Genomic DNA, 25,056 nt, shown 5'->3' on the forward strand with positions numbered 1-25,056 from the left:
GGGGGGGGGGGGGGGAAGGTTGGCAGCAGAATTAAGATCCTGTACTTAAGGACTGTAGGCTTTTACTTAGGAGATTGGTCGGTAGAATCCCTTGGATAACAACCATGAAGAAGGTTCCCAGGAGAGCTTGAAGATTTTAAAAGAGAACTTAATGACAGCTCATGAATGAACCATACCACAGTGTGGGAAGATTTGGTATTTGAGCATGAGGCCTGCTTGCTTGGCCAAGCAGGGAACTAAAACACAAAAGAGGGCACACAAAAGTAGAAATAAGGGCAGACAATGGAAGAGGAGTGTAAAAGTGCTATTTGGTATTCAGGGACAAAATGCCTACCATCTGTCAAACTGCAGATCTTTAAGTCCAGAAGGAGCTTGATAAACTTGAGGACTGGGGTACAGAAACCTCAAAAAATTTAAGAAGGAGAAGTATGAAGTTCTGCTACTGAACTTAAGTGTTGCTGTGTGTCACTACAGGCTGGGGAGGGACTGGCTGAGTATCAGCTATGCTGAAAAGGCTGTGGGCTTGCAGTGGATGTCTGGTTTAATATGAGCCAATACCTCAGAGCAAATAAGGTGAACCACAGACTGGGCTGCATTAGGAGAGGCATGGGCAGTGATAAAGGGAGAGTTTATCTCTAGAAAGCACTGGGGATGTTCTGCCTGTAATGCTCTGTCCAGTTTTGTATTCGGTAGTTCTAGGGAGATACTGAGACACTGATGGAGTTCAGCTTGAGGGCTACCAAAATTGCTAGGAACCTACAGCACCTGTTAGTGAGGAGAAGCAGAGGGATCTCGGTTTGTTAGGTTTGCAAGGAGAGGCCTAAGGGAGGAGAAATCTGTTGACAGTTTACAATTATAATTACAAAAATGATTGAACTCTACTTAAATAGTGGCAGATAATGTATCAAGAGGCAGTCATCACAAACTGGGGCTTGGGATGCTCAGGCTGGACAATAGGACAAACTTTTTTACTAGGAAGTTAGTGCAGCAAGGGAAGAGGTTGGCTAGAAGACTGTGGAACATCCATCCTTGAAGGCTTTTGAGACTCAGTCAGCCAGAGCTACAGCTCATCAGATCACGTCTTTGTGGTAAGCTGATGGAAAAGTTGACCAGTATTTCTCAAGTGTTCTGGTAACTGATGAAATGGGCAGCTTAGCACTTCTTTGATGTGGTAAGTGTATTACTAAGAGAGATTCTGAAATTTATATATCAAGTATATGTGAGATCATAATTTAAAACTGACTTTTCACGTTATAACACTTTTGTAATTGGTCATCGTCAGACTCTCCACCTTCAGGGTATGCTACTTGCCCAAATGAAAAATAGCTCACTGTAAAGAAATGATTGTAAGCTTCCTATGTGACTGGATGTCAGATAAGATTGCCCATTCGTATTGTTGTACTTCTACTAATGCAGAAAAATGGAGGAAAAGGTTTACTTCCTGGAGTAAATACTAAGATTTTGTTTTAATGACACTTTGGACTTTAATCAGTGAAGAGAATCGTTAGCCTGAAGTAGACAACTGAAAAATCAAGCATTAGCGTCAAAACTGAAAACTAAAAAAATAGAAGGTCTAACAATAATGTTAAGTAGAAATCAAGTAATATTCAAATTTTACGTTTGAAGTAATTATTTTGGTTTCTTAGTGGGAAAGACTTTCAGTCTTTTGCTCATTAAAAAAGTTAATTCAGTGAAATGGATTTTTTTGCTTAGGCTGGAGATCGCCTTTGTTATGTAAACATCCAGCTATTTCAGTCAGCATCAGCTGTCAGCATCTGTATGTGAAGGCAGTGGTGGTCAAGGAGCAAACCTACTGAGGGCGGGGAATAGGTTTCTGTCCCGCATACTCATGTTTGAGAGGCCACCAGTATCAACATAAGATGTGGAATAGGTTACCCTGTTAGCCAGTGACTGTGTGTAATGGTTGCAGCCATGAAGATGGTCAGTAAGAGCTGGTATGAAATGAGAGAAATAGGTAAGTTGTAGAGGTAGGGCTGCTTCCCCACAAAAAGTTAAGGAAAAAGAAAAAAAAAATTCTGGAAAGTGTCATTTCTGTTTCTTCAAAATAAGTTGGCTCTTCAAGGATGAAGGCTGACACTCTTTTCTGTGTCCTTATGGAAATGTGCTTGATAAATATCAGTTAAAAGCATTTTTTTTTTCTTCCTTCCTTCTTTCTTTTGCATTAGAATGAAATAAAGACCTGGAAATATACATTTGAACATAATACAGATTTTGAACTTTCCTCTAACAGGTGTGATCTTATCACACAGAAATTAATGTTAGCAGAACTTAGCACCTTCACAGTTTTAATATGCTCTTGCTGTTACTGGCTTTTGAGACCAGATGGATGGTCTGTGTACAAGTGAATGTGTAATATACTAAAATGTCTGTTGGAGTTTGTTAATCTAACATAAACTGAGGACTAAAGAGGCCAAAATGCAATAATTTCAGCCACCTAAAAACTCAGTGTTCCTGAAACTTCATTGTAGTGTCTTACAAAACCCCTGATAATATAAAGATTTACACGTGAGATTGGAACTGTTTCTGTTGTGCACTCAAAAAGCTAAACACACATGTAGATCTGTGCAGGATGTTTTCTTTTGCTGTAGGATTTCTTTATTGAAAAATAGCCATTTCAGATTTATTCATGTCCTTCTTTTTGTCTTAATATGTTATTTCACCAGAAAAATGTTGAGTAGAAGAAATAAAACTTTTTTCCTGCTTCTTAAGTTCTTAAATTGTAGTTGAGATAGTTGGTGTGATACTAGCTTTTAAATACAAGACCTGTGAAAGGTGCCAACCGTACCAGTAAAGCTGCATCTTCAGGAAGCCTTTTTACTGAAATTATAACATAAAAGCATCCACAGTGGATCAGAACAAAGGTCCATTGGGTCTTACTATTCTGTATCAGAGAACAGTGAGTCAGAGATTCTGGAGGAGAGTAAAAGCACAGGGTATTCATGCAGGGGTGCTCTGCCAAAGTGCTCTTCCAGCCTCCAGCTGCCTCCTCTGCAGCTCAGGGGCTTGGAGCTGGAGGTGGTGCCTTTTTATTCAGCCCTCAGTGGACTAAGTATTATAGAAGAAATGGGCCTGCTTGCCTGATGAGCCCTTGTCAGTTATTGTAAAAATCAGATGTAGGTATTAATATTGTTTTCTGTCTAAAATGTAGCTCTAAAGAAGAGAGCACATCAGGTTCTGTATATTGTGGTTACTGGCTAGCTGCATGTGCCAATTGCCATTCTGCCAGAGGTGCAATTCACACCTGTCTATTCCAGATGCAGCTCGTTGCACGTATTGAGGCTGTCTTTGTATCTCCTTGTTTCAGAGAGTTTCTTCAGTGTCCCATCACTGGGTCACGATCTTTATGTGCTGACAATTTCTGACTCATTTTGCATGGGCTCTTAAACGACATGCTTTGCCTGTATGTTGTCTGCCCACTGAATGGGATGTCTCCCTTCCCGTTTGGATTTTGGCTTATTTGGCACTTGTTTTGTTTCAGCAGCCATATCTCTTTATGTATATCAAGCACTGCTTGTATCCCACTGTTCCTCCCAAAGACTGTGATACCTAAGATTACTGTTTTCTGTGTGAGAGATAAGAAACCAGGGGCACGTTCTCATTGCTTGCCTAAGCAAGCCTGATACAAGCTACTAAGTCTCCACTGCAAAACTCTGTGTGTATAGCTTTTGTCCACAATAGTGTGGTAGTAGCTTGTGAGATGGGTTGGAGTATTCATGGGCTATTCCATAATTTGCAGTGGAGCCAAATAATTTGGGATATGTGTTCTCAAATTATGAGTCTTGGTGATTTAATGCTACCATTTTACCAAGCAGGCTGTTGTCAGTTCCTTGCCAGATGGTAAAACACTGGAAAGAGCCTGTCTGGGATGACATCTCTGTTCACAGAGTTTGGAAATGCCATGGAAATGGAGTAACAAAACATGAGATTTTAAACAAGTACAGAAGAAACAAATGAGACAAGAAAATGTAGCTCAGGTGCAAGTGTATGATAAGATTGGTGGGCTAATCCCCCCCGTGCTCATTTTTCTAGGAAAATAGACTCTGCTGTTGGTTTATTATTGCTTCAAGTTCTATTAAATACTGCTATTATTTTTGCTTTTTGGACAGATGCAAGTTTGAGGCAACATTTGTCTCCAGGCAGCAACAAACCTGTTAAAAGCTGTAAGTCCTGACTCTGTGCTAGGGATTTTGTGTGCTCAGGTCTCTCCACATCTTGCATATAGTTCCCTCCCTGCCCATTTTTCATGAAAGTTTGTAGAGTCCATTGATGGTTAGAGTATTTGTGGAATTTTTGGACATAATTAAATGATCAAGGGTTAGCATGTTATAGACTGACATAATTACCACCAGAAGAGATGCATGCCCAGACCAAACTCAGTTGTGGGTTTGAGGTTTTTTTTAGGGACTACAGGAAATCAACTGTGCTTTTTCAGTACTGTGCTAATAAAATAGGTATTTAAAATTCTCTCCTGCGATGATATAGTCATTCCAATGTATTGAAAAAGTCTGACACCTTGTTGTTTCGGCATCTTGTCCCTACTGTGTTTTGGAAGACTGTGTGCATGAAAGAGTATTTACAGCTTGAGCTGAGGTGATTTAAGCTAGGAGCTAATTAGTCATATATACTCTTGTCTCATTGCATGTTGGCTGAGGAATACTGAGAAAATAAACTGGCACTAATTTCCTAAGGATATATCAGGCAACCTGCTCTTTTTAGAATGTTAAAATTCTTCCTAGTTCAGCTAATGAGAGAGGTGTCAACTTTTGCAGGAAGCAGTGGGCTCCTAGGATGTTTTCATCAACTTGGAGGCGTTTTGGTCAATCCTTTAGCTGTTCCCCAGTGAGAAAGAGTGATTTGAGCTGCAGCAGAACAAAGGGAAAGGGAGATGAAGCTTAGGCTTCAAAAGAAAATAATGTTTTTTCTTACTTTAAAACTTAGAGAAGTGGGCAAAACCGTGGGAGAACCAAAGCTTAGAATTTACTCCCTGCAGTGGTTCTGTCTGTTGTCCGGTAACTCTTTAATTTAAGATATATAGCAGTTCCCAGAATGGGGACCAGGCTCCTAAGCTGTTGCAGGACTTTCTTTTGGAGTGAGTTTGAATTGGCCAATGTGACACCCGTATATAAGAAGGGTCGGAAGAATGATCTGGGAAATTACAGGCCTGTCAGCTTGACTTTAGTGCCCGGAAAGCTGATGGAGCAGCTCATCCTGAGTTCCATCACACAACACATGTGGGACAACCAGATGATCAGGCCCAGTCAGCATGGGTTTATGAAAGGCAGGTCCTGCCTGACAAACCTGATCTTCTGTGACAGGGCGACCTGCTTATTGCATGAGGGAAAGGCTGTGGATGTTGTCTACCTTGACTTTAGCAAGGCCTTTGACACAATTTCCCACAGCATTCTCCTGGTGAAACTGGCTGCTCGTGGCCTGGATGGGCACACGCTTCACTGGGTAAAAACTGTCTGGATGGCCGGGCCCAAAGAGTTGTGGTGAACGGAGTTAAATCCAGTTGGCGGCCGGTCATGAGTGGTGTCCCCCAGGGCTTGGTGTTGGGGCCACTCCTGTTTAACATCTTTATTGATGATCTAGACGAGGGGATGGAGTGCACCCTCAGTCAGTTTGCAGGTGACCCCAAGTTGGGTGGGAGTGTTGATGTGCTCGAGGGTAGGGAGGCTCTGCAGAGAGACCTGGACAGGCTGGAGCCATGGGCTGAGGCCAACTGGAGGAGTTTCCATAAGGCCAAATGCCGGGGGCTGCCCTTGGGCCACAACAACCCCCAGCAGTGCTACAGGCTTGGGGAGGAGTGGCTGGAGAGCTGCCAGTCAGAGAGGGACCTGGGGGTGCTGATTGGCAGCCGGCTGAATAGGAGCCAGCAGTGTGCCCAGGGGGCCAAGAAGGCCAATGGCATCCTGGCTTGTGTCAGCAATAGCGTGGCCAGCAGGGACAGGGAAGGGATCTGACCCCTGTATTTGGCACTGGTGAGGCCGCCCCTCGATTCCTGTGTTCAGTTTTGGGCCCCTCACTACAGAAGGGACATTGAATGACTCGAGCGTGTCCAGAGAAGGGCAACGGAGCTGGTGCAGGGTCTGGAGCACAGGTCGTACGGGGAGCGGCTGAGGGAACTGGGGGTGTTTAGTCTGGAGAAGAGGAGGCTGAGGGGAGACCTCATCGCCCTCTACAGCTACCTGAAAGGAAGCTGCAGAGAGCTGGGGATGAATCTTTTTAACCAAGTAAAAAGTGATAGGACAAGAGGGAATGGCCTCAAATTGCACCAGGGAAGGTTTAGACTAGTAGGAAGCGTTTCTTTCCAGAAGGGGTAGTTACATGTTGGAATGGGCTGCCCAGGGAGGTGGTGGAGTCCCCATCCCTGGAGGTGTTTAAGAGTTGGGTTGACATAGCGCTGAGGGATCTGGTGTAGTTGGGAACTGTCAGTGTTAGGTTAATGGCTGGACTGAATGATCTTCAAGGTCTTTTCCAACCCAGATGATTCTGTGTGTCTGTGAATTTTTCAGGCTGAAAGTGGCACAGTAGGTGCCTTTGAACTGCAAATTCCATGAGAGCCAGGAAATGAGCCCTAGACTCCTGCCTAATCCTTAGTTTAGCCCCAGCTCTGTTTGGGACCAATCTACTTCTTGGCTGCTTCATAGGTCTGCCAGAGAAGAGTGTTTAGCTCTAGCAGGAAGAGTGGGAACTGCTTGGTGCTGCTTGTCCTTAGGACCAGGGATAAACCTTTGTCAGTACTGCTGTTGCTTAACTCTCCTACATTCTGACAAGCCATTGAAGCACTGTAATGTTGCATAACATGTGGCAACAACCATCAGCTTTTACTGCCTTCTGCCAATATTTTAAGTTAAAAATAGGGGACTGATTATTTGGACTTCAGGAGCAACATAAAGACCCATGTGCAAGCATGTATGACAGGCTGTGAATCCCAGTCTCAACATTGTTGTTAAACTTCTAAATTTGGGAGGAAATCAGCTATAATCCTTTCTTCACCATTACCAGTTTGTTGCTGTAGGTGATTCTTCCCTGGTTGCTATAAATCTAGTCCTAGATATGTAAATTTTCCTATAGATTGTGTGAGTCATGTCAGAACCTGGGGATTCTCAGTCCTGTGAGATAAGCAGTAACATCTGGGTATGCTGGAAGAGAACTGCATTTGAATGCAAAACTAGTGTCACCGCTGACTGAAAGGAGAGCCGCTGTTTGTATGGGAGGAATTTTAGTTGGCTCTGTTAATTTGGACAAGTTTCCTCTTCAGCATCTCACTCTCTTGTTCCAGCACTGGTCTTCCAAACTCTTTGATTCCTTATGTGGTGCTGGAGATAGGCAGCTGTAGACTGGGTCCTCTTGAATGGAGTCAGACAAGGTGCAGATCTACAAAAGGATTTTTAGAAGTTGTATCTTGTTTGTGGGCTCTGTACGTTCTACATCTGTTTCTGAGAAATGCACAAGCACAAGAAGCAGTTCCAAAACTTTGCCTCAATTCACGGAAAGGTAGTGTAATCAGTGCTGTGGCAAAACTGCACCTCTGTGCAACTGTCTTACTCCAGTAATCCCCTCCATCCTCATGCATGCACTGCAGAGCCTGTTGGGCAGTGAAGGTGGTGTTATCTTCAGCAACTGTAATGAAAAAAACCCATCGTTTTACAAGCGTCATCTTAGTTTCATGGTCTTAATACTTGCGAACTCATTTGCATGGTCCAGATGGTCTCTTGAAAAATACAAACTTTGAGTTTGTTACCTGTCTGCAGCTCATTTTCTTGGTTTCACAGGTTTTGGATGTTGTGCTGTTTTCCATGTGAACACTGCCACCTTGGTGCTCGCCCATTTCCTGGCCACAAACGATTTCACTTCTGATTTCCACGAGAAAAGACTTGGGGCATGCCCTGCAATTTAGTTCAAGCCTGCAGTTGCAGAAAGACAGATAAGACAGGCAGGTCCTAGTAATACACCAGTAAGTAAAATGGCCAGGTGCTTTAGTTTTGGTGAAATCCAGAACAAGAAATATGAGCTTGAGACTTCTCAAACCTTGGAAGGGTGCCAGGTTCAGCCATACAGTCAGAGAGTGCGGGAAAGGTACACTGACATGAATATATCATTTTGTACCTCCAACAAATACTGTTTCAGGCTGCTTGAAAACTTAGGAAAATCATCACCCCTACAAGTGTTTCTCAATGCTAGTTCTGCAGACAGGCAGGCTAAAGATTTAATTTCAATAAATCAACGATGGTAACTGGAATGGGGTTCACTATGGATAGGGGTTATAATAGCTTGAATTTCGTAGCTTCCAAAAAAGTAAGTTATGGTTATAACAGCAGCAACAAAAGAAAAAGGAATATTAATTAAATGTAAATTGTTCTGGTACCTGATCTATTGAAAAGCAGCAGAGCCTAGTTAGTAAACTTATATTTCTCAACCACATTAGATGCTGCCTTGTGAATTCAGTCAGCCTTACCACACCAGACCTATGATTTAAACTTTAATATAAGGTCATTAAGCACTTTAAAAGTATCTAGGAACTAAAAGACTTCTTTTATCTTTTTTAGGTGATACTGTCACTATTGGAGATGTGTCTTTTAAACTCAAAATACCGAAGAACCCCGAACTTGTTCCACAGAACTACAGTAAGAATCTGCTCTCTTTTTGAATGAGTTTCAAGGCTTTATTCAAAAAACTTTTACTCACTCAAGTCACCTCACTGACTACTGAAGTTGTCTAAGAAATATATTTTGAAAAAGCATTTTTCAGTTTGGGGATGTATTTGTTGAGTTCTTTACTGTATCTCTGGTTCAGCTGGTTATATAGGAATCTCTAACTTTGAATGTAACTTGTCCCATTCATCAATAGGACAGTAAAAGGGCCATTTGTCTGTGTTTAAATATTTTGTTTAGAATGGGTCTCATCTAGAAATTACTTCTAAAAATAATACAGTAATCTGAAATTGTTTGGTCATAAAACTGTGGTAGTTTAAAATTATGATTCCATGCCAATATGATTATATGTCCTAGAAGTTTTCTGCTGTATGGCAGATTTATGGTGTTTTTCTACTGTGTTATTTAGTATTCCGAGATCGTCGTGTTGTTGTCAGCAAACATACAGATCTTTGGAATTTCTCAAGTTAATGAAGTCAATTGCATAGTGATAAAGAATGCTATCAATTACTTACAAAGACACAGCCAATTATGCACATTAACAATGTGCATACATGTACTTACAATTAATTCACATTATGATTTGATGCCTTATTAAAAATGCCACGGATTTGCAGCCATCTGTATTTCCTGTTTGTTTGTTGAGAATACATGCTTCTTGAGCTGCTTCTTTTGCACCGTGAATCAGGAAGTGAATCATGTTTTCGTTGTGGCATTTCATAGGACAGTACAGGCCAACTGTTTCCTGAGGATCCAGAATCATCAGTTGCCATTTGTTCAGCACTTTCATGTGTAGGCTGCTGGATGTCTGAAATTTAAATTAAAAAAAGCCCACCGACAACTGATTTTTCCACCCAGATAAAAATTTCAGACCAAAACCAAGCACACATGGCATTCTGAAGGGGTACGTAAGTCTTGTACTACACTTAGACAGAGCCAAGCATTGAGAGCGCCCAGTAACTGTCATTGCTGGGCTTGCAGGGTTCTACAGCTGGAAACTGGTTGCAGTCATTCACTTCAAGTGAATTTGCTTTTCAACACGTCTAAATTATTCCATGAGTTTTGAAGCAGACACCAAGAAAACTCCTAGAGCACTGGGGTTTTTTGGTTTTGTTTATCCTTTTAGAAGGATGGCATTGATAATATGATTTGCCACTGCACAGCTGGCAGGATGGCAATCTCCCTGCTGGGAGAGAGATGCTGAGGACCAGAGGGATGTTACACATGCACAGGGAGTGCTACTGCTACTGGTACAGTATGAGAAAGGTCAGGAGCTGATGTGTGAAGGTTTATATTGTTGTGTTCTTAGGCATTAGTACTTCAGTTCATCAGTCTTTAGGTGGCCCCACTTGAGCAGGAGGGTTGGACAAGATGACATCTAGAGGTCCCCTCCAATCTCAGCCATTCTGTAGACCTGTGTTACTACTGACATGTTTAGATTACTGTTTCTTTATTCTAATGTGCAGAAACGTTTCTTCTGAAACGTTTGTCCTTTGAGAGGTGTAGCAGGAATATAGAATCATAGAATAGTTTGGGTTGGAAGGGACCTTTAAAGGTCATCTAGTCCAACACCCAACCCCACCCCCCCCAATGAGCAGGGACATTTTCAACTAGATGAAGTTGCTCAGAGAACAATATAGAGAGGAAAATTTTGTTTGCTTTCAGTCTTTGACTAGTGTGAAGTCGGCCAGTAGTCTGGTGCATCTGGAAAGGGGCCTTTTCATGAGGAAAGGGTTTCTGTTTTGAGACTGTAATGACACTTCTCATACCTTGTGAGTTCCCTGGGAATGTGGCCAAACAGTTGAGAAATGCTGCTTTGTATTATTACTTTTTATAGCTTAAATGATAGATTTTTGCTTTTCTGCATTTAGTTTGTGTGACTGTTTTCTCATTTTGATAATGAATGACATCAGTTCTCTATGTCAATGACCAACGTGATCTGCATCACTTATTTACATTTCTTGTAGATTGTTTTGCTTTCTGTTTTTTTTTCTGTGCTGTCCCAAATGTGTTAATTTTAACAATGCTTCCCTGCCTTCCACTCTTCCACACCATGCCAGTCACTACATTTTTTGGTCAATCCACACATTTCAGTGAAATAAAGGTTAGCTTTAAGTTCCTGTAACAGCATCTCTTTGGTTCTTTGCACTGGGAAGGTAAGAGAATTATGAAAACATTTAATAGAATCAAAGAATCAGATATTTTTCTAGTTAACGATTATAAGAAGGAAAAAGTGGTTGAAAAGTAATCTGATAGCAGAAAAGTTATTAGAGTGATGTGATAGCTAAAATCTGATACTACAACTAAATGTGATGTTTATTAGCACATATTGGGTGTATTATCAGTTGTTTCTCTTTGGATTTTTTAGTAATCATGACTGAAAGAAGCCGTTGTTGTGCTTGGGATACTGTTCATCAGTATTCATGTGCTTACAGTAGGATTACTTAACATACAAAATTTTGCTTATAAATTTAAATATTAAATTAGTTTAAGTAAGAATACTCATGCGTTTGGTAGCAGAAAATCAATTTCAATCAATTAAATCAATACAATTTCTTTGTATAAATTGTAGAAGATTTTTTTATCCCTTAGTGCTTAAGTTCTGTGGTTATGTTACTATGGAGAACAAAGTTACATTCCTTTAGTGAAATTAAGTAAATTGTATTGGCTTCATGTCAATTATCTCCTTTTTATGAGTCATTTAGAGAGTATGTGCATTACTTAACACAGTTTTTCTTGTTTTAAGAGTACTTTTTGTTTTGCTCTGTAAATGACTGCTGTAGATATAAAATGTTTTGGTGTAAAGTAGAGGAACTTAGTTTCATGTATATACTAATTTATAAACTGAAATGTATATTTTGAAATTTTATTGTATTTAAATTACATTTAAATAAATTAAACATTTAAATAACCGAGGTACTTACCTGATTTCTTTTAAACTAAGACTAGAAATAATTTGGTCATCCACTAAAGTGGAAAATATCCCTGAAAAGGTCTCAGACTTTGTAATGTCTGCATTGGAGTGGAGTAAGAATAAAGAGGAGGGAATTGAAGCAGTTAGACTCAATTTACTAGTACTCCATATGATACTGGTTTTTAGCTCATCATTTGTGTAGAATAAAATGTTTCTGCTTTTGTTATTCTACCAGATAAAAGTCATGTTAAAATTCAGTGATTTTGAAAGTGCCTATCTATATTTTACAGCAAATTCTAAGGATGTTATAACTTATTCTAAACTCAGCATTATTATTCTAGACTTAAAAATAGCCTTAAAAATCTGGAAAAAAAATTGTAACACAAGAAGGAATATAAATGTATTAAGTACATAAAAAGCTTTACATTTTGTCATTTGGTCACATAATTGGTACCAAAATATTTAATTCTATGTGTTACCAAATTAAACTGATTTTTAACACCTTTATTGAACCTTGTTAGATTTTGCAGAAATGGATAGGATAGGTGCTGCTGGTTACCTTAGGGATAAAAACATGGCAAATTCTGTATGATGCACTCCATTTTGTGTGTTAATGTAAAATACTCATTTGTTCTGCTGTTGTTGGCAAATGGCTTTTTCTTGGAAGATGATAATTAAAAGTACATAAAATATGCATTGTTCTTTTTGTTTTTATAAGTGACAAGTAAAACCAAGTCATACACATGGCAATTTTGTTAATGGGATTTCTGTCATAACTGTGTCTGACACGATCTAGAAAGAGAGCACTTATTTTTGCACTGATTGTTTGTCTAGCAGTAAAAAGAACATCTATTTTTTTGAAATCTCACCTGAAAAGGCCAATTGTTTCTTTAATTGTACTTTGGAGCAACTTCATATGGCTTTCCATGATAGTTTAGATCCAAAATTGAATTGTGAGAGAGCACTTTTTTTTTTTTTTTTTTAACGTTCATATCAGCACACTGCTTTCGTTAATGGTTTCTGTAAATTTTATGAAAATGACAATGTACTTGATATTTCATGTATTTATTAATCTTGACAAAACTGTTCCTAACATAGCTCTTCCAGGACACTTTGTTCATGACAGCAAATCCTTGTTAAGTCAGGAAAAGGGATGTCTCTTGCAACACCACATCGGCTCTACTTCTCTCTGAAGGTGCAAGTGCATTTGGGAGCTGGGCTGTAGTCATATTAAATGCAACTGCATTGAATTGTGGAAGATTACTTTCAAACACTGCGTGATTTTGTGCCAGGTGTCCTGAGTCCACCCTCCCCAATGTGTGATCAAAAGTGACATACGTGTATACAAGGCGTTAAGTGATAAATCCTGTTAGTTTTGTCAATTGAGATACATGGAAGACTAATTATCATGGGGAATTTAAACAGGTTTGTGCATATAATAGTGAAATAGAAGAAAAGTAGCACTAAAGGGGTTTCTGTACTTGAATTGTTTTAATGTTGAGGAAATTGGGGTTATTTCTCTGTAGTAGGCTCAGTGGTACCAGAAGTTCCTGTTATTTATTCTTCACCTGAAAGATCACTATTGCCTTAACAGTAAGACAGCCCTGTGTCCTTCTCCCAGGATGATAAGCACCACGTGCTGAAGCAGGGAGAAGCATGTGTGTTCAGTTGTTGCTCAGAGCAGGAAAGTAGGTTCAGATTTGCACTGGAACGTGTGTTCTTTCTGTTAACTTTAAATCTTAGAGTGTCAGAGTGCAATACATTACAGAGACAGGTTGTGTTGCAGGATGACTGTAATTTTATGCTAACAAAGACTTTTGTCACTACATTTGTTCCTTTCTAGCCTAAGGAAAGATGTCTGTTGTCAGAGATGGTGATTATTTCAGCAGTTTGAGTTTTCATGTACGCTTGCCAGCTGATCTGCTACTTGGCTGTTACCACCTAATCTAGAATCTGAAATAGTGGATTTTTTGTCAGTAGAGCTCTGAATGGTTTAGACCATTATCCCCATTTTGTCTATACAGAGAGTGAGGCACCGGGATACACGGGAACATGGAAACATACAGCAAAGGTCTGTGTGGAGCTCAGGGAGTTGTCTGCACTGTTCCTTGTGCCTCAAAGCAAGGTCAGCAGAATCCAACCTGTTCCTGAGAGATGTTTGTACTCCTTGTTCTTCAGATATGCTGGTGACATAGATTCCAGAACCTCTCTGAACCCTTTGCTCCAGGAATTAGTGATTCTTTTATGAAAAAAGCCTTTTGTGATGCCTCTGATTCCGTCTTGCATATTGGAAAACAGTAGTTATTATTTTTCAGTCAATTATTTTCTAGACTGAAGTCGAGTTTCTTTTGATAATTATTCTTGCTCTTTTCTAGAATCTCTCAAACTTTTCGGTGCTGGACTGAGCTGTTGTGCTCAAAAGCAGACACAATATGTCCCTCCAGTTGGAGTCTGAGCTACAGATAACCGTTCTGGCTGTGTATTTCCATATGAGTTGCACATCCAACTAAGAATAGTTTCATTTATTCCATGTTTATATGTCACTAAGAGAAACTTAGTCTTCTGAATTCCATTAAGGGTTCCTTCCAGAAAGCTATTTGGTTTTACATGATTCCTTTATATTCTCTTTTCATTTATACTCAGATGGAGAAATATGATTTACCTATGTAGATCTAATACCTTCCTGTGAAGCAATTGACTCAGGGAAATTAATGATAAATGATTTTACAGTCTCATCCAAGAAGTACCTTCCCCCTTTCTAAGCTCCTGCAAAGACTCACAACTTGTTTCCTTACCACTGCAAGAACAAAAATTTTTGGAATGAAGACTCTTACCATGAAAAATTTATGAGGAAAAATAGTATTCCAGTTAAAACTCTCTGATGTAACCATGTTATAAGACTTTGAAAACGCTTTGAGCTCTGTACGTTAGCATAGAATTGGAAGAGCAGCAATGTTTTACTTGCGAAGGGCTAAATGAAAGCAGCTGAAAGCAGGTCACATAGGAGTACCTCACTCTTCACCTTGGCCATGCTGCCTCCTTTACTATGTTCTGGGCAACTCACTCCATTGTCTCAGTGTGAATGAACTGTGAAATAAGTTTCAGTGAGCTCAGTTTGTTTTTTTAACAATTTATTTAACAATGTATAAAGATCTGCCTTTTTGTTCCCTTCATGGTTTGGATTGGAAGGGACCTTAAAGATCATCTAGTTCCAACCCCCCTGCCATGGGCAGGGACACCTTCCACTAGACCAGGTTGCTCAAAGCCCCGTCCAACCTGGCCTTGAACACTGCCAGGGAGGGGGCAGCCACAACTTCTCTGGGCAAGCCGTGCCAGTGTCTCACCACCCTCACAGGAAAGAATTTCTTCCTTCTACTTTAAGTCTATCATCTTTCAGTTAAAAAACCGTTATCTCTCATCCTATCATCCTACCACTACACTCCCTAATAAAGAGTCCTTCCCCATCTTTCCTGTAGGCCCCCTTTAAGTTGAAGGCCACTGTAAGATCTTCCTGGAGCCTTCTGTTCTCTAGGCTAAACAACCCCAAATCTCTCATCCTGTCCTCATAAGGGAGGTGCTCCAGCCCCTTCATCATCTTTGTGGCCCTTCTCTGGACCCACTTGAGCAGGTGTATGTCTTTCTTCTGCTGGGGACCTCGGAGCTGTACACAGCACTCCAGGTGGGGTCTCATAAGAGCAGAGAGGGAGAATCACCTCCTTCAGCCTGCTGACCACACTTCTCTTGATGCAGCCCAGGATATGTTTGGCTTTCCGGGCTGCAAGTACATGTTGCTGGCTCATAGTCAGTTTTTCATCTACTAATACCCTCAAGTCCTTCTCAGGGCTGCTCTCAACCCACTCATTGCCCAGCCTGTATTTGTGTTTGGGATTGCCCTGACCCATGTGCAGGACCTTGTACTTGGCCTTGTTGAACTTCATGAGGTTTGCACAGTCTCACCTCTCAAGCCTGTCAAGGTCCCTCTGGATGGCACATCCCTTCCCTTCAGCGTGTTGACTGTAGCATACAGCTCAATGTTGTTGGCAAACTTGCTGAGGGTGCGTTCAGTCCCACTGTCTGTCACTCACAAAGATGTTAAAACACACTGGTCCCAATACTGACCCCTGAGGAATGTCACTCATTACTGGTCTCCACTTGGACATAGAGCCATTGACCGTAACTCTTTCAGTCCAACAATCCAGCCAATTCCTCATCTACTGAGTGGTCCATTCAGCAAATCCAGGTCTCCAATTTAGAGGCAAGGATGTCATGTGGGACTGTGTCAGATGCTTTGCAGAAGTCCAGGTAGATGACATCAGTTGCTCTTCCCGTATCCAGCAATACTGTAACCCCATTATAGAAGGCCAACAAATTTGTCAGTCACAATTTGCCCTTACTGAAACCATGTTGACTGTCACCAGTCACCTCCTTATTTTCTATGTGCCTTAGCACCATTTCCAGGAGGATCCACTGCATGATCTTGTCAGACACAGAGGTGACACTGACTAGCCTGTAGTTCTACAGGTCTTCCTTTTTTACCTTTCTAAAAATAAAAATTTTACATTTCCAGTCAGTGGTAACTTCACCAGGCTACCATGACTTTTGATATACAATGGACAGTATTTTAGCTGTCAGTTCCCTCATGACATGTGGATGCATTTCCCTGAGTCCCATGGACTGTTGCACCTTCAGGTTCCTTAGATGGTCTCAAACCTGATTTTCTCCTACAGTGGGCAATTCTTCCTTCTCCCAGTCCCTGCCTTTGCCTTCTGTGACTGGGGTGGTGTGGCTGGAGCAGTCTTTGGTGAAGACTGAGGCAGAAAAGTTCTTGAGTACCTCCCATTTCCTTCAGGAGAGGGCCCACATTCTCCCTAGTATTCCTTTTATCACCAGTGTACCTATACAAGCTTTTCCTGTTGCCCTTGACATCCCTGGCCAGGTTTTATTCTATCAGGGCTTTGGCTTTCCTAACCTGGTCATTGGCTGTTTGGACAATTTCTCGGTATTTCTCCCAGGCTAATTGTCCTTACTTCTACACTCTGTAGTCTTCCTTTCTGTGTTTGGGTTTGTCCAGGCACTTCTTGTTCATCCACGCAGGCCTGTCATTTTTGCCTGACTTCCTCTTTGTTGGGATGCATCGCTCCTCAGCTTGGAGGAGATGATCTTTCTTCCTCAGCCGTATTTTATGGCAGTCGTGCCCTGTGCTGGATGTACTGCAAACTGTCATGGAAAGCTGAAGGACCCCCTTGGTAATCGGATGAGAGGAAGATCTTTTTCCCTTCATGAACTTTTGCCTCCCCTGATGAAGGAAGCCATTCTCAGTCTCTGAATGTGCACTGTAGCAAAGGTTCAGGGTATGCTGAAGTATTTTTATTCTGTTGAAAGTTATATATATTGATGTCTTCTAAAGGCCTGTTGGTCATTATGTGATGACCGAACTAGAGTCATACAGGGACATGAGCTCTAATGTATTTTGTGCCACATCTGGAATAGATGTTCTTGGAAATCAGTTCATTTAACTGTCTGTCTCTGGGAAGAGGTAGGTGTCTCCTTCATTTGTGGGATTTCTTCTGTAGGTGGGACACAAGGACTTGCCAGCAGATGCTGTCTGCTATCTCCAGTGAATCTTACGGCTTCAGTGTGTGTAAAATGTGCCAAGAATTTAAGTATGAGTGAACTGGAAAATTTCCGAGGCTAGCATAGCCATTTTAGTCTTGGTTTTATCAAAAGCTGATTTGTGGATCAAACAGGAGCAGCTGCTTCATTTGCTTCAAAATCTATCTACAACATTTTCTTCTTTTCTTATTCGGGGATTTCTCCATTCAGCTTCAACTGCTCACTTTACAAAGTGTTTGAGCAGATTCTGCTAGGTGTTGTCCTACATATTACAAAGCAATAGAATGCCATTTCTTTCAACTGGCCATCCTAGATACAGAGTAATAGCAAACTGTAGCACCGACTACTATCCTGCGTGAGCCAGATGGTGTCTTTGAGAATACACTTTAGAGGCTTCCTACGCACCATCCTGCAGATTAAGAATGTAGGGCCAGCTACTCAACTACTGCAAATCAGCCGAGTGCCACTAAACAGATTGTGCAAGCCCAGTTTGCATGAGATGCTATCTGACTCATGGGATAATTAATAAAAATTGCTGTAATATACATGCTGATGCTTTTTTCAGCTAATTCGTCCTGTCTCCTAAATGTCATAGAAAATTATTATGAGATGCTTATAGTAAAGTTAATGTTCAGTTCTTTGAACAGAGAGGAATTTTTTCAAGTTATGTTAGAGAAAACATAAAAGCTTTGCAATGCAGATACCACTGTACAAGTAGTCTAAATGCATAGAAATAATGTACAAGATAGTGTGTATGTGCATCTGAAGTTGCTTTTGAAAAGCATACTCTCCTTTGCAAACAGTTCATATAGCACAGAGTGCACATACAAAGAAAATTTTATATTCTGATTTTTAGAAGGATATAACTGGGAAGCTGAAGTAGGCTTAATATCTGGAGCAATGTACAGATATTACATGTTAGAATAGAAGGAACTGACAAGTGGAAGCTGCTGTCATGACTGTTCACCTTAGGGTATATTTGCTTTGAATTGTCAGCATTATTTGTAACAGGCATTGAGTGAGTTTGCAGGTGGTCAGCATGCTGACTTTGTGATGGAAAACATGTATTATAATTGATCCAGCTGTAATCTGTATGTGAGGAGAATGATATGAATGGTAAAGCAATGAAACCAATTTCTGGAAAATCTATCGATAAGGAATTGTGTCTTTCATGTCCTTTTCTCAAAAAAAGCAAAGTTAGGAAATTATAGGAGACTTTTGAAGTTGCATTCTTCAAACTAAAATTTCAGAGTGAATTTAGATTGCTTAAACACAATTATGAGAATATAAGTGCCCTCAAATTACTTAAAGTTTGCAGGGGGATCAGATTCCTAAAATTTTGGAGGTTTTTGAATGCTGTACACTCACATTCTCTTTTACATGACAGTTTGTCTTGCAGATGTTGATGAACATTCTTAAATCCTGTTTCTATTTATAGTACTGCTTTTAAGTCTGACCCGAGTTTTTTCTTGAGACCATCCTAAAAATAGAAAAGATATCTACACATACTAATGTGAATTACACCAGAAGCATTTGTAGTCATGACATGTCAAAGCTGATTTTGCCATGCTTCTAATGCATTACTTTTGACATGAAAGAATTCAGTGTTTCAGCAAGATTGCCAAGCTTATTTGACCACATTAAGTAACTTTTTTTTGGAGAATATCTATTATAAAAATAAACTAGAGGCACTTTGACAACTTGATACAACAGGTAGAAGGATTAATGACTGTGCCTCTCAGTGAGATCTGTCTTGCAATTCTAATGGTACCTTTACTATAATACTTCTTATTTGAGTGGTGCTTTTCAAATTACCATATCTGTCCAGTAGCCATTTGGACAGAGAAGTTCTTCTGGTGTGATGTATTACCATTTATTTCCCAAATAATATATGTAACAGGAACTTTTTAAATTTTCTTGAAAAATCTCGTAGAAAGGAACATTATTATTTGTGAGGAATTTATTTTCCTTTAGCCTGTTGTGCAGGGTACGCGTGATGTGCATTGCTTTTTGGAAAACAGTATTGCAGCAAAGAAGAAGAAAATACTCTTACGTTCATATGATCATACCATACCGTATACAAAAGCTAATCCTAGGCACATTAATGACAGTTCTTTAGAAAGCAAAACAAAAAAGCAAACCTGAAATGTTTATTTACAATTAATTTGATAATCCTAATCCATAGATTGTTCACCTACGTGTGTATGATATTCCTGTTCATATCGGCGGTAAGGACAGAGTAGATTTCTCTGGAAGTGGAAGATACCAAATGTTTTTCCTGAGTGCCAGACCAAAACATTCCATTAAAATTTTTGATGAAGTTTTCCTTAGCCACCTTTATGCTTGAAAAATCTTCCTTGTTTCTCATACAGACAGTTAATGCTGTTTCTGTGATCTTACAAAAATTAATTTTAATTCTGTTATACAAAGATTCAACACTGAACTGAAACCCCTCAGAGTTGAGGAGCACTGTTGCTTGCTGTCCTTAACTCTGCCCTGCACATACTGTCTCCCCTGTCTCAGGAAAGCTGATGTAGAACTAAGGCTTGTTTTTTAAAATGTTGGCTTCCAATTGCAACCAGTAATCACACTGTAAAAAGGAAAATAACCAAGTATTAATTTGGAGATTTCAACGCCTCTTGCTCCTTTCTTACTGCACTTCAGCATCCCAGACACCACCCTTGAGGCTCCAGCTTCAAACCCCATCATCGGTCTTGTGAGATTGTTCTGAAAGCAACCATATACATACATGCATACATAAATCTCCCTCCTGACTTGCTTGTATTCTTCTCCTCCTGCACTAGTGCTTTTTGCTTATGTCTGAGCAAGAGGCAGGCTTCACTACAGGGGGTATGTGAAGCACTATTCTGGGGATAGATTGATGTACTGCCGCGAGAACGGTGCCCCTCCTTCAGTGTGTGCTTTCTGTATGATGCTTTCCAGTGCTGCCAACATTTGCATATGCGTGGTAAAGGTTTTAGTTTAATTACAGTCAGGTTATTGCTTTTTAAAATAGTAAAGGTATAGTATTCTTAATAGAAATAAGTGGATCTGCTTTGAGGTGTTTTTTTTTTTTATTATGATTTTGGAAGCTACGTGCTGTTGATGTAGTGATATTGCAAGGTTTGCATTTCTTTGGTAATTTAATTCTGTGTTTTACTGTGTCAAAATGTAAAAAGGAGTGCAGTTGTCTTTCAAGAAAATAACAAATTAAATATGTCCCTGAACATTAATCTTAGTCTGATGTAAGCACAGTATTCTAATTTTTTTTAAATTCATGATTCACAGAATGATTGGGTTATAAACTGGATAAATCTTTTGCAAATTATTAATAACATGTCTATAGTATGTTAACTGATGCTGAGAAGTCCACTCAACATTGGGTAATAAAAATCAGCCTTTGTGTTGATCAGTTTAATGTGAAATGAGAATCAACATTTTTTTTCTGTTTTTCGTTGAGGTGGTTTCTTAAGGTTGAAGTTGGGCAGAGAAAAAGGCAATGGGTAAGATAGGTATATAAACATGTAAATTAAGTAGTCTAATATAAATTGTGTGTAAAATTCCCTGTTTTTCAGCTCTTGAGCTTTAGGGCAGCACATTTTTGTGCCATTGGCTTATTTTGGGAGGTAAGAACAAAGAAATGTGTGAATGGCCAGGTATCTTAACACTTTTCATAATTAAATAATGTGTTCATATCTTTGTGTTTCAAAGTGACAGATTCTTTGGCCCAGTCTGTAGTCCACCATTTAAGATGGATAATGCAGAAAGATCTTCTTGGCCAAGATGTCTTTCTTATTGGTCCTCCTGGGCCTCTCCGGCGATCTATCGCCATGCAATATCTGGTAAGTATGTTGGTTTAAATACTTGGAGACATGGTCATTAATGTCAGTCAGTGATTCATCTACTATCCAAATGGTAAAAGGTAGTCCTAGAAAATCTTACAGCAAGCTACTTGGGAGGTAAGTTTTTCCATATATGTGCTTTCCAAAGTTCAGTTTTTGTTATAGACGAATAGAAAGTACAGACATTTTAATACATGGGTTTTTGCTTAAAACTCCAGGGGGGAAAAAAAGAGTTGGAAAACTGTGTTACCATATGCTATCACAAATGGAGAAACAGTTTGTTCTAGGCATTATGTATGTTAGAAGATTAAGATATCTGCCTACTGTTACAGACAACAAATCGGTTTTTGCTTCGTTATATAAAAAAAGAAATGAAGAAAGGATTTGAGAGAGGAGTGTTCTGAGTAACATTTGGGAACAGTTATCGTGAGTGATTAGAAAGAGTAGATGTGTGTATGATCCTCTCTTGGAATGTGGGAAGGACTTGCCTACGTCCATCTGCGTGAACCATGGCAGCACCATGTGCAGAATTTCATGTTTAAATTGTTGGTGCCCTTAAATGATCAGGAAGAGGGGGTTGTCTGCCCCAAAAGGTGATGTGGTTGGATTTTGTCTGCCATGAGTTCTATCTAGGATCTGGTTTTAACAATTGTCATAAAGATCAGCCATTCCTTTAAAAGTCAAAAGATATTATTTGAAGACTATCTCTCAGAAGCAAAGCATACAGGAGAAAGCTGCAAGAGTTTGAACTCTGGAAAGGAAAGCAAAGATTTCTTAATTCAGCGAACTTGATAGCTCAATGTGTTCCTTAAAATAAATGAGAAGACTTTGGTATAACCTAAAAAGAGGACTTAGGAAACACCCGATATCTAAGCATGGGGCTTAGAATGTGTCTTGTTATTTATACCCCTGTTTGTATGCACCTGAGCTATATTAGAAAGGCTCCAGCTTACTGTTTCAATGCCATGCCAAACAATTAAGTGAAGACTGGTCTTCACATGTGAGCTGATAGATGCTGTGGTCCCTTTAATGAAGCCTGGAAACTTTCACCTGCTGTTGCTCAAAGCTACTACTGTGTGTTCACACACAGGGCTGACTGTTGAAGAAAAATCTCTACTTCACCTTTTGGTGTTTTTTTCCTTTAATTATAAGAAAATACAATTGTATCTACCTGCAGCATAAAGGAATTAGTGGCTTTGTAATTCCACCAACCCACTGAAAAAGTAGAAACGAAATAATTTTCATGGAGTTTTATATATCTACTTGACTTTTTCATACAACTACAGTTAAAAGCAGCCTCTTAAGAGATCTGTTAAATATGTCATACCTTTATTGAGGGGTAAAGGCTAAGAGCATTTCAGCATGAATCTGTTTGCTAGCAGAACACATGATAACCCAAATACGGAAGTGGCAGGAACACCAGGTATAAAGACATGGTTTGGGGGTTTTTTCCCTTTAAGGTAGAAAATTCTAAGTATATCTCATATTGAATCAAAGAAAACAGTAACCCAAGGGTTCTCATTCTTTAAGTAGTCTAGAATTTTAAAGATGCATCTCATAACATTAAAGGGAGAGAGGATAAGAACAATTAGTTCATCAGTGCATTGGCAAAGCCTGAACAGGTAATAATCACAACAGCATCACCATGTAATGTTACTGAACAGTGAGAGTTGTAACTTTTCAAACTTTATGGAAAACTTCTGATTTTTATTCATGATTTGCAGATGCTAATTCTTTTTCAGAATCCAGAATCAGAAAATTAACCTACAGGATGTTACAGATGTTCAAGGGAAAGAATATATAGCTCGTTATTATGTTTTTAGAACAGGTTTGGGAAAAATAAAAGTTTATTGAGCAGAAATTCAAACTATTTTGTTTGAGGCAGAACACACTGTAAACATTTTAAAAATAAGAGCTATTAGATTTTGTTCAGTTATTTCAGATCACTATGGTGCTGCCTAGAGTTCTTTTGTACAATTATGTGACTAGACCTATTGTTAAAATTCACTTACTGGGTTTATAGTCTTATTTTTGTAGTAACTTCAGACTGTTGTCCACAGGAGCTAACAAAGCGGGAGGTTGAATATATTGCACTGTCAAGGGACACCACAGAAACTGACCTCAAACAGCGACGAGAGATCCGAGATGGTAGTGCTTTTTATCTTGATCAGGTAAGTTGCAGTTAACACACCACCTAATTATTGTTTACAAATAGTTTGAAAGGAAGTTGTGATTTATATGATGAAAAAATAGTATGTGAATTACAGATTGACTGACATGTTTCTGATGCAGTTAGAAAGTCTCATGTAACACTCTTGATCTTGTTATTATCAAAAATGTAATCTTTACCCAAATCCAAGATTACTCTGTCTCCTAAGAGTACTACAGGCTTGATTTAGGTAGACTATTTTTTATATGCTTCTGCAACAACGAGTGTGATCTATTCTGTCCAAGTTAGACAAGCACTTCTCTTGGCATGTCTCTTCCCTAACACTTATATCACATTAGATGTATTCCTGAAATGAATTTTTTGATCTAGTTCATTGAAGAAGAGTCTAGTTCATGTATTTTAAGACTGTTCTGTGCTGTGAAACACTAGCACAGTAAATGGAGACAATTGGGAAATTTGATTTGAAAGCTCACTGCTGATCTGGACTAAAATAATGATTTAAACACTCCTGCCATCAGTATTGCCCCAATCCATTAGCTGATTTAGTACAATCATAGAGTGACTTAGGTTAGGTAAGATTTCTCTTTTAAGTTACAAATAGCATGTCTCCCTTTTGATTATGCAGGTGCAATATAAACTTCATTAAGTATGTGTCTTTTCCTAGATAGCTAAAATTTGTATACAAGTTAGTGTTCTAATTAAATTAGAAGTTCCTCTGATAAGGATGAATTTAAATGTTATCTAAACCAGCTTTCAGTTGGTGATGCTATAGAGGTTAATGATATCACCATCATATGAGTGATTTGTGGGTGGAAAGGGAACATGAGAGGAAAGAGAATCTGAAAGCTTTGATCTCTGTTTTAAAGAAACATTTTCCTTTTTTTTTTTTTAATTCCCAATGATCTCTTTTTCACCCTTCAAACTTTAGAGAAACCTTTAAAAAGATTTTCTTGAAAATGACTGAGCAATGGAAGATCCTCAGAAAGGATAGCAACTAATTAAACAGAATTTTTTAGCTACTTCTTTGACTTCAAATTATCTCATGCTTTTTTTGAAATATGAGGGTTGCACAATATGAGATAACTTAAAGTACTGTACTGTTGATTAGGGCTGTAAATGGCTTCTAATTTACCAGAGGATAAGATCATTTATGTAGGTTGTGGGGTTAACTCATTAACTCATGTTAGATCCATGCCTAACTGTTGTTATGAACAGCATTATCCTCACACTTGTCACAGGAAGTCAAGGTAATTTACCTCTGGTGTAAAAACATTAGTTAACTAACATTTGTAAAAGACACTGTATCAGGGACTCTAAGAAGCTCACAAAGATGCAAGATAGTCTGTTAACCCTGTATTTGTTAGAAGACTTTGATCCCAATGTAAGTATGAGGCAGCTTGCTTCACTTTGTACGAGCTATTTTGAGTGATCCCACTCCAATAAGAACACTCTAAGATTAGTGTTGCAAGGTAAAGGTCTAAGATTACCTTTCTTCCTCAATTTGTTGGAAGTTTTTCTTTATAAGGTTTTTACCAGAATCCAGCACAGCAGTACCTCAGACCAAGACTTTCCTTTAGCAAGATACCAAAGTACTAAAATCAGCTGGACTAATGATGTCTTCTCTCAACTCATGTGTTACTCATTATATGATGAGTATTGTATATGTTTAAGCTCTGAAGGGAAAATCGGAAAATTAATCATTGATATTTAGATGAGCACTTTGAAAATATTGGAAACATGAAAGATGAATCTCATATTTCAGCTGAAGTTTTGTAATCCTACAACGTAGTTACATAAAATATCATACATAGTTATGTTTAGAACCGTCACAGATCTAAT

At 39.2% G+C, this 25,056-nt stretch overlaps 1 protein-coding gene across 2 annotated transcripts in view; it reads left to right on the plus strand.

The window, feature by feature from the left end:
* The window catches only part of VWA8 (von Willebrand factor A domain containing 8), a 193,131-nt gene that overhangs the window by 3,945 nt on the left and 164,130 nt on the right, over positions 1-25,056 (plus strand). Inside the window, exons 1-4 of one of the 2 annotated variants that reach the window (XM_026859638.1) lie at positions 4,151-4,181; positions 8,574-8,651; positions 20,917-21,047; positions 23,108-23,218. In XM_026859638.1, the coding sequence (XP_026715439.1) occupies position 8,651; positions 20,917-21,047; positions 23,108-23,218 (243 nt within the window). In that variant the 5' untranslated portion in view covers positions 4,151-4,181; positions 8,574-8,650. Of the gene's footprint in view, positions 1-4,150; positions 4,182-8,573; positions 8,652-20,916; positions 21,048-23,107; positions 23,219-25,056 lie in introns of those variants that run through there. The other variant, XM_026859729.1, reaches the window with a different exon arrangement.

This window comes from Athene cunicularia (assembly GCF_003259725.1).
Source record: "Athene cunicularia isolate RWA chromosome 1 unlocalized genomic scaffold, athCun1 chr1_part1, whole genome shotgun sequence".
In the NCBI taxonomy this organism is placed as follows: domain Eukaryota; kingdom Metazoa; phylum Chordata; class Aves; order Strigiformes; family Strigidae; genus Athene; species Athene cunicularia.